The sequence below is a fragment of the Poromitra crassiceps genome, assembly GCF_964638095.1.
Source record: "Poromitra crassiceps genome assembly, chromosome: 14".
NCBI classification, from domain to species: domain Eukaryota; kingdom Metazoa; phylum Chordata; class Actinopteri; order Beryciformes; family Melamphaidae; genus Poromitra; species Poromitra crassiceps.
This window is the reverse complement of record NC_139633.1, coordinates 41,421,602-41,442,469: the sequence shown is the minus strand read 5'-3', so window position 1 is coordinate 41,442,469 and position 20,868 is coordinate 41,421,602. Positions and strand designations below refer to the sequence as shown.

Below are 20,868 nucleotides of genomic sequence, written 5' to 3'. Positions count from 1 at the left end.
ACGTTTTAGTTGTTGACCCCACGTACTTACAGAGAAAAAGCTGGTTTGGCTGCTGCTCTGAGTACCGGGTCTCGTAACACGCTGCGCCCAGGGTCCAGACCACTGTACCTACTTCAGTTAGTGTATGGAACTAGCTGATAGGACCCCACTTCAAACAAACCGAACTATCCCTTTAAGTGAATGATTTTGTGTCTGCCCTGGTATCTGTCACCTTTTTCACTATCCCTGACTTTGCATCCCTGAATAAGAGTCTAAATTACTATGTCTTTTGTCATTTTGTTTTATCTGCAGACTAAGCAGCCATAGGCTTTCGGTTGTATTAAAGCCTTTATTTTTTGTATTAGTGATACACTTTACTAAAAAACTCATATCATATTATGATACCCCAGGTGTGCATAAACTACAGGTTAAGAACTTATTTTCTTAAATACAAAAATGTGAAATTATTATTGGTTATTGTATCTGTTATCGGACAGGAGAAGCAGATATTACCGGTTATCGTACTGGCTGAAAAAATCCCCCCCAAACTCTATAAATCCCCCCTATCTGAAGAACATAAGGGGGGAATTCCCCCCCAGTTTGCAAAGTGAATTTTAAGCCCTGCCTCTGCAGTTGAGGTAAATAAAGCCCTGGGTCAATATTATAGGAAATATGTTAGACTAGACCTGAAGTTTATATGTTGATATGTTTTTTGTTTGTTTTTTGGATTGAATAGATGAATGGCTGATTGACTGTCGCTTTCTCTCTCCCTCTCCCTGTTTGTCTCTTTCTGCAGCAATGAGTTCAGCCAGATGGTGGCAGAAGAATATCTCAGTAACTTTAACTTCAGCGCTCTGACCATTGACCAGGCCCTCAGGTCAGTCTCCTCTTCTCTAGCCTCTGTTGTTTATTTCTGTCGTTACACTAAAGTTTAAGTGTAACTAGTTTATTAGTCTAGTCCAACTGTAGTGCACTTCATGAGTTTAGTGACTAAACTCATGAACTAGACTAATAAACTAGTCTACACTAGAGTAGACAAGACTAAACGCCTTTACACACTAAGAGGGATTTATTCACACGTCAATAATTTTTTCTAACCGATATCCAGTCGAAATTTCACTGAGCGAAATTGCAGCAGGTTTTTTCTGAGTTTGCCAGTTTTGTCCTGCGGACCTGAACAGTTCCACATAGATAGATATAGAGAACATAATGTGTAGGTAACAATACCATAGTGGAGTGACAACTAGATACAGTAGGTGGCTATAAAGGCTGGTTATACTCTATTTGTCCACAGTCGCACCTACAAACTTGATCAGAGGGAAATCAATAATGTCTCGATTATGAAGTTACACCAATCACTCTTCAGTTATAAAATGCTGCGCTAATAATAATATCAGAAGTAATAACTCATCAGCCCAGTTTGAACAGCGCCAGCGGTGTGCATTGGCGACCATATATATATATATATATATATATATATATATATATATATATATATACTGTATATTTAAGCAATATAGCATGAGAGCCAGTGTGTTGTGGCATATATATCCCGCTGATCAGCTGTTATCCCACGAGGCCGCACGGTTTCCAAGTATGATAATATAATAATAATAATACTATAAGTCCGACTGGCATGGCATTCTGAGAGTCAGTTGAAACACTACTGTAAGGCGGGACCTCTAGCAAGAAGATAGACGTGTGGGTGATGTGATTGGATCGTTCTGGAGACTGAAGTTGACATTGGCCAATCCTGACGCTTGCTGAGAAGCTGAGAGCTTTCTGCAAAGCCCGACACCAACTAACGTTACGTCTTATTTAGAAATGCGGGGTTAACAGCCTTTTTTTTGCAAAGAAGACATTAGCCCGCGTCTATTCTTGTACAAAACATAATTTTCTGCGAAGTATTAGTAAAGTTATAAGCGAAGATCGATTCACAAGGATCTGACAGCTGTCTCCGCCATTTTGTTTTTTCTACATTGTCATTTGAGGTAACCAAAGCCTTTTAGTAAGAGAGTTGCGCCATCATGCGTCATGGCTCTTCAAATAATAATCAATGGCCATGGGTTATGAGAGTGGTATACGGTATTTATACCATGGCTGTGAACCAATCAGATTGCTTGATTTGAGAGAGCCGTTTTATAAATATATATATATATATATATATAATATTTTTAGGGGCGTCACGGTTCGCTGCGACACTATACGACGAATACGTCGGTACGCTCTCCATTAATTATGTTGGTCATAATCGTCAATATCCAAATCATCTTGCCTTGTCAGAAAACATTGACAACTCACCCCAGCACCGTGCATTCAGGCTAAATATAGTCCATTTAACTTTCGGAAGCCTTTGCCATCAACAAAGTTGAGTGGAAGCGTCTTGCGCAGTCATTCATTGTTGCCATGTTATCTTGTGTGGCTACGCGTTAGCTTGTGTGGCTAACGCGATCAATGCCATAGCATTGTCCTTCCTTGCGTCCACATGCCTGTGCTGAATGTCGGTCGAGTGGTTAACGTCATATGCCCGTTTTATCTGACACAGCCTACATACAACCATATTTTCATTGACTGGATCAAATACTGCCAAACTGCGCTGGCTTATTGAGATGGCAGGCGTCCGCTGGTTTGTTTACTTTATATCCGGGCATAGAGGAGGGGCACTGTAGTGGCTGGTAAAGACGCAACATTTATTTACACCCGCATTGTTATTGTGATAACGTGGAGTGTGCAGGAAAGAGGAGGGCGAAAGCTGTATCCAACGGGATTTATTCCAACACTCCAACTATTTACATTACATGTCAAAGGACTTCGCTAACATGTCTCTCTTAGCTTGCTGAGACTGCGCTGAGTTAGCCTGGAACTACGGCAACACCAGACGTAAACCTGCTGTCTTAAAGGGCTCGCGGCAGTACGGTGAATGTCTCTCAAGTCTCTGTTATGGTACGCCACAATAATTTAATTATTAGTTTAACCGATAGTATTTTGGTGCCGACTAGCGAGGGTAGTGAATGTTTAAACGTTGAACCGACTAGTTGCCTGCATCCCCATGCAGTCGTAAAGCCAGCCCTACATAAAAATATAACCTAATGCAAGAGAGTCTATATGTTCACTGTTAGTGTACTGGTTGAATACACTACAGGGCCATGCTGTACAAATTGAGCCGTTTTCACACATGCCTACAGGAACATTGCCTGTAAATCAATAACGGCTATTTCCCGGAATTTCCCTTCACACCTGAGGGATCACGTGTAAAAATAGCCGTGAAAGAAGCTGTATTTTGGGGGGCAGGGAAGGGGAGCGGCAAAACTCTGATGGTGAAATAAGTTTGCTTGTGACACAATAAATCACACTCGTTTGACTTAATGCATGTACAGTATGTTGTATCCTTCACATTCGCTAACCAGTCTTTGAACTGAAATCTTTGAAGAAGTTGGGATCCCTGTCGGAGAGAAATAGCCTGGCTGGTTTGATGTTTATCCGTTCACCTGCATCGCGTTGAAGCACTTTTTACAGACTGGCTTAGTTTGATGTGTCCAGGGGGCTTGCCTTCGCTGTCGGCAACGTAAGCAAAATACTTCCACATTTCGCTTCGTGCATCTGCTTTCTCAACAAGCGTTGGGCGGCTTCAGACTAGAACAAGCCGCTGCCATTTTCGCTGTGTCTGTCCTGTGTGTCGGGCTGCTGCGGAGGACTGAAGGACTGGCCAGAGAGCGAGCAGAGAGGGGAGGGGGGGGGGAAATCGGCATGCCCACACATGAAGCAGACATACCGCTCTTATCACAAGGTTAGAAGTGGTCAAATGTCCGCGATGACGGGGGCGCGCTTATACCGGAAAACAACTTTCACATATGAAGGCATTACACCGCTTTCTCGTAATTTCCCAGTATAAAGCGCATGTGTGAAAACGGCTTAGGTGGAGGACAACTACTGTCTTTTCAAAATAAATGCCACAGGTTCAAAATAAATAAAAACAAACCTAACCTTATGCATTTGGTATTTTGTTATGTAACTTTTTGTATGGTGTGTTTTGAGTCTGGTGTTTCAGATTTACTGTACAGGGATATCCTGTATTAGAATCTTTCATTAAATAGGCATTAAATACCATCCACCTCATGCGCGCCGGGGGAGAATCCCGATTGCAGCGTTTGCATTGACATTGTATGTAATCTCGCCACGCGAATTTGCTAAATCACGTTTGGTGTGAACACAGCTTTACACTGCTGTGACTGAACACAGTAATCCGATTACAGCCAGTGGATTGACTTTCTCTGTTTGCTGTCAGGTCGTTCCTGAGGGAGTTTGCTCTGATGGGAGAGACTCAGGAGAGAGAGAGAGTCCTGGCTCACTTCTCCACCAGATACATGCAGTGCAACCCAGCCAGCATCCCCAGTGAAGGTACGTGAAGGTCCATAGACGTTTTGTCAAATCCTTACTGTAGAAAAAGAGTTTTACTTGGACAAACCAAGCAATTCAGCTACGAGATGAATCACAAGAGACGATAGAATATTTGACTGTGACTAAAACAACCATTTATTTGTTTTTGTTTTTATTTTTTCCCCCTTTTATTTTTATTTTAAACGTTTTTGTTTTGATCCGAGTCAAATATTCTGGGTGTCCAATTAAAACTCTTTTTACAAGGATTTTACGATGGAAAAAAGTAATTGGGAAATTCACTCCCTACTTTAGGTCCCATGCAGAACCCGGAAGAGGGCGTGACTTCGGCACTTAGGCACTCTATTGTAACACTATGGGTCTGTCTGTAACTCAAGTGAGCTTCCGAACTAGATATTGGATTAATTATCTCATTTTATTATAGGTGACAGAAAAATAACTTGTTTCAGACGTCCTCATGCTTGAAGGTAGCATCGCACTAGTGCTGTTTCCATTGAATAGTAGGGGTGTCACGATACACTCAGTTCACGATACGATACGTATCACGATACTGGGTTCACGATAACGATACGATACGATACGATTTTAACAATATTTTTTTAAACTTGAATAATGACAATATATGACTGGAAAAGTAGTATTTTATTTGAAATGCACAAATACAAAACATGCTGTTGTGGGAAATTGTTATTACAATAACAACTAGAAAAAACATGAGATTGGAGATAAGGCTTATCTTGAAATAGAATGAGTTACACCGTCACTTAGATTTACTTTGAACTAAAAGGTTTCTCAGCAGTATAAATTCTCATTATGCATCTTCAGTTTTTCTTCAAACTCAAACAACAAGACTTTTCTTAGTCTATTTTTTATGCATCTTCAGTTTTTCCTGTCAAGTAAACAGTTTTGCCAGAAACTCAATTGAATGGTTTCTCTCCTGTATAACTTCTCATGTGTCTCTTCAGAGACTTGTTCAACTGAACTACTTTCCACACATTGAACTTCAACAAACAAAGACGTTTCTTTGTCTATTTTTGAAAAAAAAAAAAAAAAAAATGTTTTTTTTTTTTTTCACGATATGAGATTTCATCTCAACGATACATATCGTGACGTTTTACTATCGCGAAATTTCGTGGGACGATATATTGTGACACCCCTATTGAATAGACAGACTTTTTCTGACCAAGCTTGATGAAGTTGATTCCCAAAGCAGTTGGCAATAAATGAGTATAAAACGGCATGGCTGATGGCTGCTTTCTCTAACGTTATACTTTTATAATCAAGACAGGTCAAGGCTTCACAGACTAACGTTTCGTTAGCTGTTTTTACACTTTGAATTTGAAGGCGAAAAAGGGAAATGGTACGTGTGAAATGATAGAATTCAATTCAATCTACTATCACACCATTTCCCTTTTCCGCCTTCAAATTAAAAGTGTAAAACCCAGCTAACAAAAACATTATTGACAAACAAATGGATACTTAAGTAATGACAGCTTATAATTTAATAAAGCACGGATAATACGAACTCCACTTACACTTGAAGGTCTGCCATGCTGCCATCCTCCCGGCTGTGTAGTCCTGCTTTGGGGCGGGCGGAGCGAGTTTTTCTAATGCTAGTTAGCTAGCAACCTAACTAGCCGGCTGCTGTCCAGATTAGAGTCAGTTAGGGTGCTTCCTACTATCGTTCAAAAGTGACTTTGCTGACAACTTAACTTAACTGACCACACTGAAATGAAGTACGGTAATGGTTTACGCTTTTGACTATTCTAAAATAAAAACGAAAAGAAAGTGATGTTATCTAGCGAATGGGTGTTTATCTTTTTTCTCTTGCGTGAGGTTTTGTGGGCGCCATTGGAGGAAGTTTGGGGACCATTGTATGGTCCCTCGAAAATGACAAAAACAGGTACCTAGAAAGGTTGCAAATTCAGTGAACTTATGTATCAATCTGGTTTCAGACAGCCTTACAATTTCCTACATAGAAAGGCCACCTATATAGCTCGTTCACTTGAGAATTAGACACAACCTATGAGGCACTTGTTCTTCTCTCTCTCACGTGTCTCTCACGTGTCTCTCTGTGTCTCTCGCCCACAGACAGCGTCCACACTCTGACGTGTGCGGTGATGCTGCTCAACACAGATCTTCACGGCCATGTGAGTCTACAGACTGCATCTGATCACGCTTTACTCTCATGTCTGTACTGTGAGATGTTAGCTAGTAGCCTTATATTGTCATTTAGGCTTTTTGCTACTATTGCATGTTTATAACAGCCAATTTTATTTTAGGGGGAGGGGCGGTTGGTATACGCAGTGGAAGTTGTCTATGGGAAATTTGGTTTGGTACGTAGTGATACTTGGACAGAAAAGCTTGGGAACCCCTGTATTAGCGTAATCAGAAAAGGTAAATCCGATTATTATTGGACTTCTCTCGCTAATGCCCGAGGAAATACAGCCGGCTTTTGGAAAACCGTAAAATCATTAAAAACCAGGTCCACCGCCGCTCTCCCACCTCAGATTAGCGGTGAGAATGTTGTAATCTCTGATAAATCACAGATGTGTGATGCTTTCAACCAACACTTTGTAGCATCTGGTCATCTGATAGACTCTCAGCCAGTGCGGCCCCCTCGGGTTACACTCATGACCCATTAGCTAAGATCTCTTCCACCTCCTCCCCTTTTGTTGATAGATTTTCATTTAGACCAGTAAGTGAGTTCTTTAAGGCACTTTCACATTTGAACACTTAAGAAGTCTAAGGGCGAAGATGACATTGCTCCGTTTCTCCTACGCCTTAGTGCTCATCTGGTTGCCAGCCGCTTGTCCACATATTTAGCTTAACTGACAATATCAGATCCAGCTCTTTGTTTATCGGTAAGGGTGTTCCTCAAGGGTCCATCTCTGGTCCAATTTTATTCACCCTTTATATAAATAATATTTTTCTCCCCTCTGTGAACAGTAATGTCCATTATTATGCGGACGACACACTTTTATATTGTTTCAGGCCGTTGCAAGTCTGCAGATTGCCTTCGAGGTGTTCCAACGGTCTCTGTTTGATCTCAAACTACGGTAGTTTTAAATAACAAAAAGACCAATTGGATGTTGTTCTCACGGTCTCCTATTGTCAACAACAGTCTCCAGGGTGAAATTTAATCTGTTAATTCCTACAGATACCTTGGCATTTGGCTGGACACTAAACTTTCTGTTCAGACCCATGTCATGTGGAACACCTTACAAAGAAGCTGAGGAGAAAAATCAGCTTTCTGTACAGGAATAAGTCTCGTTTTTAATTTTCTTCCAGAAAATCTGTTGTACAATCGCTAATAGTGTCTGTTTTTGGTTAGGGTGATGTTGTGTATCTGTATGCCTCATCCAGCATCTTGAAGCCGCTTGATGCAGTGTATCAGTGCTCTGCGTTTTGTAACGGGTGATGCTTTTCTGACACACCGCTGTATATTGTATGAAAAGATGGACTGGCCCTCCCTACCGGCTCGTAGAGAGCAACACTGTCTTTCATTTATTTACAAAGCTCTGATTGGACAGCTTCCTCTGTATTTGTCCTCACTTCTCAGTCACAACAATGCAAGTTATCAAACACGCTCATGGTCTCATACTGTATCAGATTGTCTCGTCCATGTGTGAGGTCTGAACAGGGAAAGATAAATGGACTAGGCTCCAGGACACTTTGGAATTGGAGCGATTGGTTTCTCTAGAGTAGTTTAGAGTGCTCCTAGAGGATACCCTGCACAGGGAGTGCTCGTGTTTTACTTGATGTGTTTTTATCATCTGTTTTTATTGTTTGTTTTTATCTTGTCTGTCTGTAATTTTGAATTTTGTAACTTTTTCTAAAACAGTTCAGGGCTCCAGAGTGCGTGTATTTACACACATTTTCCCACCTTAGATCTGCCAGTGCGCATAAATATTTTCATAACACGCACTGGTGCGTGCACCTTGGAATTTGTAGCGTCTTTCTCTCTCTCTCACCCTGCTCTTGTCCCACAGCGTGCGGCGCGGTCAAGCTAAATCTCTCACATAGAAAGACGGGGGAAATACAAAAATAAAACGATTTCAATTGCTTCCGAGTGCTTTAGACTTGGGCCGAATCGTTTTACTTTGAAAATCCGACTGGAAGTCGTATCGTCCTTATCGCTAGTAGAACACAGACAGGACAGTCCACAGCCAGCCGTCCATTACAAGACTCACTCGTACCGGAATCGGAGTCACAAACAGATGGAATTCAAATGTGTCAGATGGTGGTTTTGTATGCGGGAGACAAAGCTTTGGCTTCAGCAGACGAGTTCTGACTAACATTAGGTTGGATGGCATGGCAATGACATCTTAGCGTCTAATGTTAGCATCGCTAGCAGGATGCTAGCTAACTATCAAGCAAATTCTGGGATTACTAACGTTACCAACATGTCATTCAAGATCGCTAAAATGTGGTGTTGACGATATGACTATGCTGTCTGTTAATGTTAGACCATCTAAGAGCAGCTATCTGCTACGGTTTTTCACTGTCTGCAGTGCACAGTGAGACTTCACAGCACACTGTGGGATATGTCACTACACTAATCACACAGTAACGTGAACGTCCACAATCATGACCACCATTACATAATGTTATGCAAACTACGATGACTAAATAAATGGTTATCGAGTCATTCTTATCTGGTAAGACCTTCATAGTGCATCATCATGAGAATGGTAGCTTACTTTAATTGAATTAAACTAAATTGTAATGTATCAGAGATTAATCATTGTGTCCTTAAATGTGCTCCTAACTTTTTCAACTTAGGAGCATAATGTAAGGCAGTAATACTCAATTTACGACCCGCAGGCTACATGCGGCCCGCGGTGGAATTGCAAAAAAAATGTCATTCTGGCCAATACTCCACTTCTGTTATAGCATTTCAGTCTGGAATATGGAATATCTTTCAATAATCTATGATTTAGCTTAACCTAACTAACTAGTATCCGGTGTGCACAACATTGTCAGACTAAACTCCGGCTGACACCCCAAAAACCTACAATCCGCTACAGAAAATGTATATTGATATATTAAAATACAAAGGCTTCCATCACTGGGCCATAGGCTCAATCCTCACTGTGTTAACTCGGTTGGTGATAGTGACTTCAGACGTTTATTTACATGAAAATCTTTGATCGTATCATTTAATAATTTGCCAATATATATACAAAATGACCTAGAAGGTAACGCTTAAAATGTATTATTGCGGTGCCAAAAGGCGTGGTGAAAAATGTGGGTGCACCTAAATGATGTGCTGGTGCACCTAAATTAAAAAGTAAGGTGCACCAGTGCACCTAGTGTAAAAAGTTAGTCTGGAGCCCTGCTGTTAACAGGGGAGGGCAAATGAGAGCTCACTCTCAAGGGCCATCTCTGTATAAATAAAGCCACACCACAACATGCTGCACCAGCTAGCTCTATTTTCAGACAGAGCTAACAGTTGTAACATTAGCTAGAAACAACAGCTACTGTACAACTGGATGAGTTTGAGTTTAGCAGGATGTTCGCTAGCTTACTAGCTAGTGGCTAGTGCTGCGTGCAATGGCTAACGTGTGTGTGTGTGTGTGTCTGTCTGCAGAACATAGGGAAGAGGATGTCCTGCAGTCAGTTCATCTCCAACCTGGAGGGGCTCAACGATGGGAAGGACTTTCCTAAAGAACTGCTCAAGGTCTGAGACACACATGGCGCGCGCCGCACACACTCACACACACACACACACACACACACACACACACACACACACACACACACACACACACACACACACACACACATACACACTCACACATGCACACACACACACACACTCACACGCACACACACACACTCACATGCACATGCACACACACACACACACACACACACACACACACACACACACACACGGCGCTCACACGCACACACACACAGGGACCCTTGGCTTGTGATACTGCTTTTAAAACAATTCAGAAGTTGCAACACTCCGACATCACTGCTTTCACCTGCATTATGTCTGAGCTAGCTAATGTTAGCTAGCAAACACTAGCTAGCTAATTATGCCTCTGCTGGCGATAGCCAGGCCGGAGGCATTATGGATCTGGGTTGTCCGTCCGTCCGTACGTACGTATGTCCTTCCGTACGAGGTTTGTTAACGCGATATCTGACGAACGCCTTGACGGAATTTAATCAAATTTGCCTTAAACATCGACTTGGACTCAAGCATGATCTGATTCGATTTTGGTGGTCAAATGTCAAAGGTCAAGGTCACTGTGACCTCTCGAACGCCATTTTCAAGCTTGTTAACGCGATATCTCAGGAATGCCTTGGTGGAATTTCATCAAATTTGCCTCAAACATCGACTTGGACTCAAGGATGAACTGATTAGATTTTGGTGGTCAAAGGTCAAGGTCACTGTGACCTCTCGAACGCCATTTTCAAGCTTGTTAACGCGATGTCTCTGGAATGCCTTGACGGAATTTAATCAAATTTGCCTCAACATCGACTTGGACTCAAGCATGAACTGATTCGATTTTGGTGGTCAAAGGTCAAAGGCCAAGGTCACTGTGACCTCACACACCCAATTTCCAAGCTCTGTAATGCAACATCTCCTTGACGGAATTTCTTCCAATTTGCCTCAAATGGCGATTTGGACTCAAGAATGAACTAATGGCGGAGGCATAAATCCGCGGTGCAGTCGTTCTAGTTTAATAGGTAAAATAGCTGTTAAATTCCACATATTGCTATAATTACTGCAAAATATAAACAATACAAACATAACATAATTGCACATCAAATTATGTGTTAAAATGTCAACAAACACTTTTAGAATAATTTCATTCTCCATTAATGATGAAGGCTTCCAGATCAATCCTCTCCATCAAATGGAAGTGGGGCGCCCCCTGCTGACTAACCCCAAGGAGATCAACGACCGTTCTAGGGAATTTTACAGTGACCTCTACTTGTCTAAGTGTGATGCCGCTCGGTCTGATTTTAACTACTTTTTTGACCCCCTTGAGGCACCCAAGCTTAGTGACGCTGCCAGAGAGACTTAGACTCAGGGCCGCTGGAAGTCACTTTAAGCAGGGGGTGCTGGGAGAAAAAAGAAATTACGTTTTGTTTTTACATTTTTTTGCCATATTTAGAGGAATATCTCATTTTAAATTAACATTAGGATACTGTTGTGATATAATTATTCAGTATTTTCTCCTTTTCTCACTCATTCAGAGCAAAGAGGGAGATATATAGCATGATGATAATGCTCTATATCTCCCTATTTGCTCTGAATACACCAGTTAACATGACACAGACTTAACATGATAGAAATATTATCAGCAAACTTAATGACTAGACTAATTATTCTGATCTGAATGGCATATATCAAGAACACTTGACTCCTCTCTTTGCTGTATAGTGGGAGGTGCATTTTTGAGTAGGCTATTAAAATAGCATGTCAAGTTCACATTTCTTTATTGCCAGATTAAACAATTCGCGCGCTTCTTCTTCTTCTCTAGCCTACAAGCATGTAACTTCCTTGATTGTTATTGTTGATAATTCTATTTAAATAGGCTACATTTTCATTTCCCGAAACATTCTTAAACAAGAAAGGAACATAGTGCACTGCAAAATATTTTTAATTACATTTGTAAAAAAAAAAAAAAAAAAAAAGGAAAAAATCTACTTCCCGCGGCCCTGCTTAGACTCTGACTTTACATTGGAAGAAATTACTTCTGCCATCAAATCATTCCCATCAGGCAAAGCAGCTGGGCCGGATGGATTCGGTGCCGAGTTCTACAAGAAATTCTGCGACATTCTCAGCCCACTCCTCCTCAGAATGACATCTAGCGATGTTGAGTGAGTTGCGTTCGACATTTTCAGATATTTTAACGGGCCGGGCGGTGCGGACTGGCTCCAACGATGGGTTGGGTTGGTGCAGGCCTTAAAAAAACATGGCCCATGCATCACTACTGTCCGGATACACAATTAAGTGGACAAAGAATGCCTCTCTCTGAGGCATAAAGTCTTCACTCCCGGTTTCCTGGAAAATCTCCCATTCAAATTGGCAAAGGACTGGAAAATTCTCCCTTTGTCTGATGATTGGCTGTATAAACTCAGTTAAGATGCTTTCACTTCCCCTCTACACCTTATTTTCAGCTGTGGCTGACGGACATGATCTCGGTTATACGTATGGAGAGGCTCCGGTTCTTGAGGACAAATTCTCTTGGGAAGTTCTTGGTTATCTGGGACCCGTTTCTGGCCTATTTGGACGAGGTTAATAGCGATACGTGACTCGCATAACTGACTTCTCATAGACCCTTTGCGTGGGATCCCACGCACATCCCTTGTAGGCACATGGGGACCTTATGTGGCTGGTAGTGCCAAGCTGTAGTATTGGAATGTGAACTATGTTTGTTTGTTTTTTCTTTCTCTGTCTGAGCCTTTTGTTGTTGTTTTTTATGTTTTGAAAATTGCAAAAAAAAAAAAAAAAAAGATGGTTTCACTTCAGGGTGGCGCAGTGGTAGAGTTGTCACCTCACAGCTAGAAGGTCCTGGGTTCGATTCTCACCTGGGACGCTGTGAGCGCTGAAGGAGTGCGTGCCCGCCCGCATGTCCTCGAGTGCCCACCGCCCGGGTGGGGTCGTCAAAAGGGCCTTTCTGTGTGGAGTTTGCATGTTCTCCCCATGCCCTCTGGGGGGTTTCATTCATATAGGAACCCCTCACCAAAAACATGCAATATCCTGGTTGCTGATGTGGTGCCTCCTCTGGTCGTTCGGGGCGCCTGTTCGGAGGGAGAGGAACTGGTTGGAATAGCGTGATCCTCCCACGTGCTATGTCCTACCAGTGAAGCTTCCCCTGTCAGGTGAAAAGTAGCGGCTGGCTAACTGCCCATGTCTCGGAGGAAGCATGGAGCCAGTTTCGGCTCTCCCCAGATCGGCAGAGGGTGGAGTAACAACCAGGATAAATAAATTAAATTAGCACTAATGGGGGATAAAAAGGGGATGGGGGGGGGGGGGGCATATATAAAAATATATATATATGATTTCACTTCCCAGGTTCCTCTATTTGTGTCAAAACCTTCCCATTTTTCTTACATCTGCTAGTTTCAAAGAGCTGGATTCCATTATTCTGCCCTACATCTGGAATTATAAGAACCATAGAATTTTGAAAATTCACTTACAAAAACCCAAGTCTGAAGGAGGGCTGGAGCCTTACCAGTGTTTAGGCACTACTTTTGGGCTGCTAATGTTAGGGCTTTAATGTCTTGGCGGCAAGGGACTCCTGTCAATCTAATTCTCGGGGCCTCCTGTGGCTAAAAATGCAACTCTATGCAAACTCTATTGCAAACTCTTCCTTGTCAGCCATGTTATTTTCTAAGCTAGAGATGCCTGGAGCTTTAACAAATTTAAGTTTTGTTGTGAAATATTCTGTCAGAATCCTAAGCCAGGTTCGTAGCGTTTTGAATATACCGTCGTATGTTTCTGTTTATACACCAATTTGTTTTAATCACTCTTTTTTGTCCTCATGGTCAGACAGAACCTACCGTGCCTGGAGTGAGAAAGGACTGGTTTCCATCAGAGACCTATACATGGATGGTTATTTTGCATCCTTTGATCTTCTGAGGAGGACATTTCAGTTGCCTAACATGCATTGGCTTGGATACCTACAAGTCAGACATTATGTTTCATCCAAGATTCGTGACTTTGAAGTTCTACCAAATGATCATGCTTTTTTTGATGTTTTGTTAAGCCCCCCTCACTCCAGGCATCTCATTTCTAGATTTGTGTGTCTATTTAATGGCTGCATCAGGGCCCTCACTGAGAGGATTAGAGAGGCATGGCAGGAGGAGCTTGGTGTTAATTTGTCTGAAATTATATGGGACCAGGAGTCTGTCTTTGGTCCAACTCTGCTCAATTAACATCAGACACCAGCTGATCCAATTTAAAGTCACTCACTGTCTTCATTATTCCAAGTCTAGGGTGCACAAGATCTACCCTTCTGTCTCACCACTATGTGATAGGTGTCAGGTGTACGGCAACCATTTTAGGGCATCCTCGTCCGTCAGAGTATAGGCTATCGTTCCTCAGTCTAAGCGTTGTCAGTTGTCATGTCTCCTATAGTAAACCGTCGAGTGTGCTCTGAAACACCTTCAGTCCTCACACGAAAATGCTGTCACTCCTCCTGCCTCACTTATCACTCAAACTAGCTGTCAGGCATCACTCCTCACGTCTCACACAAAAACGTTGTCGATCCTCCTGCAGACTAGTTGTCAGACATCACTCAAACTAGTCATCACATGAAAACGCTGTCATTCGTTGTTTTTGGTTGTTCTTCCGTGTGTGATGGGGAAACCGCAATAATGCCTCTCTGAAATGAGCAACAATTTCTTACAACTTCACTTTTGCCTTCAAAATAAAAGCGTGTTTTTTTTTATTTACAATAGATTAAAGTAGTAATCCATGAGACCCAACAGAATTAACATCGTAACACTAAGAGGAACATCTAGTTTAATAATCAAAGATTAAACTAGATGTAACTATTCTGCCCTGCAAAGCTAAAAGGGGGTAACTCGCCAGAGTGTAGAACTGAGCAAAATGACTTTAAAGTTTTGTTGTTGTCCAGCCAAATGTATTGTAGGAAGAAAACTGGAAATGTGTTAATTATTTGTTATTTATCTACATTTTTTTTTTTACTCAAACTTGACCTTTGACCCTTATTTGGAAGTTGCCTTACTCTGGCTTTGCATTGTCTGCAAAATAATAAGGGGTGATGCCAAGCAAAAAGACAGTAACTTCAATTTGATCCTTCACTTGGTTGCTTATCACTATATAAAACCAGTATATATGATAATAATGATAACATAGACATGAAGTCTCATGTTCATGGCACAATTACGCTTAACACATTGAGTGCCAGCCGTTTTTTCAATGCTGTAGGTAAGTTGTGCCAGGGGGGTTTTTGACGATTCTGGCTCATTTTACAAGAGCCGAGGATTCTTTTCTGTTAAGACTTCGTGAACACCAATCATCTAAAAAGAACTAATAGAATGTGTGCTTTCTCTGTCTAAAAGAGTTAGTTTGTAGAGTTAGTAGTTATGTAGATATTAGCCGTTGAATACAGCATGGTTTCAGCGTCTGAGAAGGAAAGCTGAGAAAAATGCAGTTTTGTGAAATTCAATCAAACAGGCAGAACAGTCACTTTAACCATTTATTTTTGGCATCAGTGAGACATCAGACATCTGAACAATAGTTGTTTTCAATAAAGGAGGAATAATACAATAATAAAATAAATAAATGTCAAAATAAATACAAAACAAGAGCAGACCACAGGTCACTCAGCTTTTTTTTTTTTTTATAGGTTTTTTTTTTTTTATAGGTTTTTTCGGTTAGTGATCAAACCGGTTTGGGCTCGTACACCGAATCCAGAACTGCTCCAAAATGTAATGGGTACTTCCTTGGCCCATGTTACACCCATCCACAAAGTTACATGAAAATCGGCAGGTACTTTTTATGTATTCCTGCTAGCTAGCAAACAATCAAACAAAGAGCAAAAACAATCCCTGGCAGGTTTTTTTTTTTTACGACCCATGCCTACTCAGCGCCAGCGCCGCTGAGCAAGGTTCTTGTCTGAGTGGTACTCCTCATAGCAGCTACCCCTGTGTAATGAGACCCTACATTTGACACACATGTAGCGTGTCTCTCTTCTAAGATCTTTCCTTGCACAAACGCTACACCTCCTCGTTGGGGCATCTTTTTTGGGTGTGGCTGGTATGAGGACCATTACATGGCCCGCTAGATTGACCTCCAGCCTGCATTGAGGGTCCAGGTATGGTCGCCGGGGCATGGTTGCAGGTTGGTCACTGCCCCCCGCCCCCACCTCCTCCCCGCCACCCCCCACCTCCTCCCCGCCAGCCCCCACCTCCTCCCCGCCAGCCCCCACCTCCTCCCCGCCACCCCCCACCTCCTCCCCGCCAGCCCCCACCTCCTCCCCGCCAGCCCCCACCTCCTCCCCACCACCCCCCACCACAGGTCTGGTCCATGCACCGACAACACTCAGGATGAAATCCAGCAATGTTTCACACTTTCTCTGGCGTTTAGCTGGGTGTTTAGCTTTGTACAGAACAAAGGCGTTATAAAAAGAGATCTGAAACATGTACATGACAAATTTGAAGGGCCACCTGGATGTCTTCCTGGCAAACGGATAGTACGCGATGTTCTGGTCCAATCTGTCGACCCCATTCATGTACTTGTTGTAGTCTACAACACACTTGGGTTTTGTGTGTGGGACCCTCTCTCTGCTGCCTTTCTGCCTGACCTGCACCGTCTCCATCGTGTCGTCGTGCAGAGTGGAAACCATTTTCACGATTCTTTTATCTCGCCAGGCCAGAACCATGGTGCCACCATTGTGGCGCATGACCGTTTCCCCCAGCTTCACGGTGTGGTTGGTGACCATGGTAGCAGGTGGCTCGCCCCTGTTCTTCCTCAGAGTGCCACAGACATGTGTCTGACACTCCAGCAGCTGTGCACACATTCCAACAGAGTTGTAGTAGTTGTCCATGTATAAATGGTACCCCTGCCCTGCCAAGTCCCCGAGGAGGAACTCCACCGTCTCGCCTAGGGTGGACCGCTCACCACAGTACGGCTTCATGCTGTAGCAGTAACCTGTCTGGGAGTCACAGAGGATGTAGGACTTTATCCCATACTTTATGGGTTTCTGTGGGTTGTACACTTTGAAGGCCAACCGCCCACGCCACAGGAGCATCCCCTCATCAATACTGATGTTTTGACTCGGTGTGAACATGGCTCTGAACTTTTCTAACAGGTCGTTCAAAACTGGCCGGACCTTGAACAACTTGTCTGCACCATCAACATCAAAATTGTTACTGAAATGGAGGAATCGTGTTAGCAGTTGAAAGCGGTTGCGAGACATGGTTTTGTTGAAGTGGGGGGTAGCAGTCAGTTCATTTGTGGACCAGTACATGGCCAGTTTAGGCTTCTGGACGATCCCAGTGAGGAAGTATAGTCCCAAGAAGCTCTTGAGTTCTGCCACTGTAGTGTCCTTCCACCTCCCAAGCCTTGAATGTGGCAGAGCCTCACTGACCTGACTGATGCACTGGTGTGCATACAAGTTAGTTTGGACTACAATGGCCTGGAGCAGCTCATCGTCCAGGAAGAGCTGGAAGAAGTCAACTGGTTTAGCAGCAGCACCACCACTATGAGGACCCGGTTCTGCTGTGAAGGGGATGTGGGTTGGCTCCCAGTCAACGTCACTCCAGCCTGGACCTGCAGGCCGTTTCCCACTTCCAGCTCCACTGCCACAATCTGCAAATTATAGAAATACATAATTACCATAAAATAGTGTTTTTTATATGTGTGGTACTGAATGCTGGCTGGAACCTGTGATGTGAAAATAAACCTGATTCTGAAGTGTGCTCTTACCCATTTTCCTGGCACCAGAGGCTGTAGCACCAGTACCGCTACAGCTGGCTGCTACAGGCTCATCTTCAGACTGTTCAGAGTCTGAAATAAAGTAAAATGAATTGACTGACTGCTGGCTTTTGTATAGTCATAGTAATTACATTTCCACAAGTTACACAAGTCATCTCAAACATCGTCTTACCACTGCTCTCTGGAGCTTCGCTCCTCGACGGGGCCCACTCCTCCTCAGAATCCTCCGCGTCTGGAGAAGACGTGAGGTCACTCGACTCGGACTCAGTCGTGAGCCCTGCAGCCGCAGCCGCGACATGCAGAGGCTCACCCCGTTCATCATCCGAGACCTCGGAATCGGTCTCCGGCACAAGCTCGTTTCGGACGGAAAAGAAATCCAGCAGTGATCTCTGATCGGCCGATCGCTTGCGTGCAGCCGCCGAAGACCGCTTGCGTTTGGCCGGCATGGCACAAACACGCCACCCGCTCCCAACTAAACTGAAATAAAACAACTACTGCTACGACTAGATCAAACTGAACTGAAATAAGGCTAATCTACCGGCTACCAACTCGATCAAACTGAACTAGAATAAACTGAACTAGAATAAAGGCTAAATACTAAAATGAACTGACGCTAACGCTAAATGTGCTAAGCTAACTACAATGAACACTAACTGTAACTACCCGCTAACTAAGTATCTAAACTAAGTCTACTATAAAGACTATACTAAACACTACTACTGTACTAACAACTAACAAACTAAATCAACTACGCTAACCAACTCGCTCTAAATCTGACGCTAAATTGCTGAAATTCTCTATGTATAAATCGCTATGTAATGCTGTCTGTCTCAATCTATTACCAACCTACTTCAACCCACGCCGATCAAAGGAGCCCGCCTTCCTTATATAGAAATCTTTGTTAGAGTACTTCCGGGGCAGCGGGAGAGGTCGGATCCACATTCACATATTGCCCAAGGGCGCCAGCTAGTGGAAACCACTGAAAAAGACTCAACGGTTGGATTATGTAAGCCGAGATATCTCGTCCATGGCACTCAACGTGTTAATATAATATCCGTATAAATATAATATAACTAGATTATCAGGCCACTACACATCCTTCAAACCTAGTTTGGTGGGACTCTTGTATGAGCTGGCACCTCAGGGGTTAATGCCATATGAGCTGGCACCTCTGCTCTGGGGTTAATTTCATATGAGCGATGCCTCTGGGGTTAATGTTGTATGAGCTGGCACCTCTGGGGTTAATTTCATATGAGCGGTGCCTCTGGGGTTAATGTGGTATGTGCTGGCGCCTTGGGGGTTAATGTCGTATAAACTGGCACCTCTGGCGTTAATTTCATATGCGCGGTGCCTCGGGGTTAATGTGGTATGAGCTGGCGCCTCGGGGGTTAATGTCATATGAGCTGGCGCCTCAGGAGTTAATGTTGTATGAGCTGGTGCCTCGGGGGTTAATGTCATATGAGTTGGCGTCTCTGGGGTTAATGTTGTACGACCTGGAGCCTCGGGGGTAAATGTGGTATGAGCTGGCAACCTTGGGAGTTAATGTGGGTGGGGTGGGTGTCTGTGTGGGTGGGGGTGGTATTGGTCCGATGTCACAATCATGACATTAGGCCTGCCCAGTAATGTAACTCATACCTCAACTCAACCTGAGCATTCTGGTGAGTTACACCCTTTTGGCGTTGCAGGGCAGAGCATTCAGAGTGCAGTCAAACCAAACCAAACAACCGTAACTGATGTTACCTCAGTCTTGCTTGGCTTTTCTAGGGCTTTTGGAAGTTACTGTAAATATGACCCCCTATTTTCTCCAAAAAACAACACAATTGACTCAAGATATTTTTCCACATGATAAAGCAGATCTTCAATGTTCCAAAAATGACAAAAACTCATTTTTGACAAAAATTGAGTTACCCCCTTTTAGCTTTGCAGGGCAGTATTAGTGTTACTATGTTAATTCTGTGTGAGAGGAGAATTAACATAGTAACACTAAGAGGAACATCTAGTTTAATAATCAAAGATTAAACTAGATGTTTAATCTAGAAGCAGGCTTCTTACAGGTGTTAGAGGGCACACTGTCCCATGCTTTGTGCTTTTCCCCCTTCGCTATATTGATTCTGGGCCAAAATATTTGATTGGTACTCGAAGGCTTATAAAATAACCCTTCAGCCGGAGGCGGAACTCGCCATCCTCTCTGCTCCTTCCTACGGCTGTGCAGCAGTCTCTGACGCAGGGGACGACTGTTGCCAAGAGACTCATTCTGAAGGAGTGGAAGTCCCCCTCTACCTTCCTTTCAGCTGTGGCTGACGGACATGGTTTCGGTTGTGCTTATGGAGAGACTTAGTTTCCTGAGGACCAACTCACTTAGGAAGTTTTCAGCTGTCTGGGACCCGTTTCTGGCCTACCTGGACGAGGTTATAGGGCGGCGAGTAAGTCCTCCAGCTGATTTCTCATGGACTCCTTGCATTGGATTTTATGTACAACATCTTTTACAAGCACATAAGCACCTTATGCAGCTGGTAACACCACATTGTAATGTTGTAATGTTCATTATGTCTATTTTCTTTTTCCGTGTCTGTTGTTTTTGTTCTTCATGTCCTGAAAATTGAAAAATAAAATATTGGGGGGGGCGGGGGGGGGGGGGGCGGATGATGAAGGCAGCCATGTTTGATGTTGTCACTGACATCAAGTTGGAGAAACCGGGGCTCTGACATGATACTGTACCTGAATTTCTGACCTGTAATTCCGAGTTGGACAAACGTTAATATTTCAACAAGTCGGAGCTAGTTTTTTCCCCGAGGTGTCTTGAAGGCAGCATGACTCTCACGCAGAGAGATACATGCTTTCATTTCACATCGAATGACCACTGGGCTGAACAGACGTGTTCGGATGAACGGTTCTTGAGATAACCCGCTTTTTGTGTGTGTGTGTGTGCGCGCGCGCGACTGACAGCGCCTAGATAGAGAGAGCATCAGTGAGTAAATCGAGTGAGTTGATCGGATGAACGGTTCTTGATAGGGATGCACCGATATGAAAATTTTGGCCGATGCCGATAACCGATATTA

The 20,868-nt window shown here is 43.2% G+C and overlaps 1 protein-coding gene across 1 annotated transcript in view; it reads left to right on the top strand.

Annotated features, from left to right (window-relative positions):
- Positions 1 to 781: 781 nt before the first annotated feature.
- The window catches only part of psda (pleckstrin and Sec7 domain containing a), a gene marked incomplete at its 3' end in the record, with an annotated part of 49,516 nt that continues 29,429 nt past the window's right edge, over positions 782 to 20,868 (top strand). The window contains exons 1-4 of the mRNA XM_083650791.1: positions 782 to 856; positions 4,265 to 4,377; positions 6,466 to 6,524; positions 9,968 to 10,057. Of these exons, the coding sequence (XP_083506917.1) occupies positions 792 to 856; positions 4,265 to 4,377; positions 6,466 to 6,524; positions 9,968 to 10,057 (327 nt within the window). The 5' untranslated portion in view covers positions 782 to 791. The remainder of the gene's footprint in view (positions 857 to 4,264; positions 4,378 to 6,465; positions 6,525 to 9,967; positions 10,058 to 20,868) is intronic.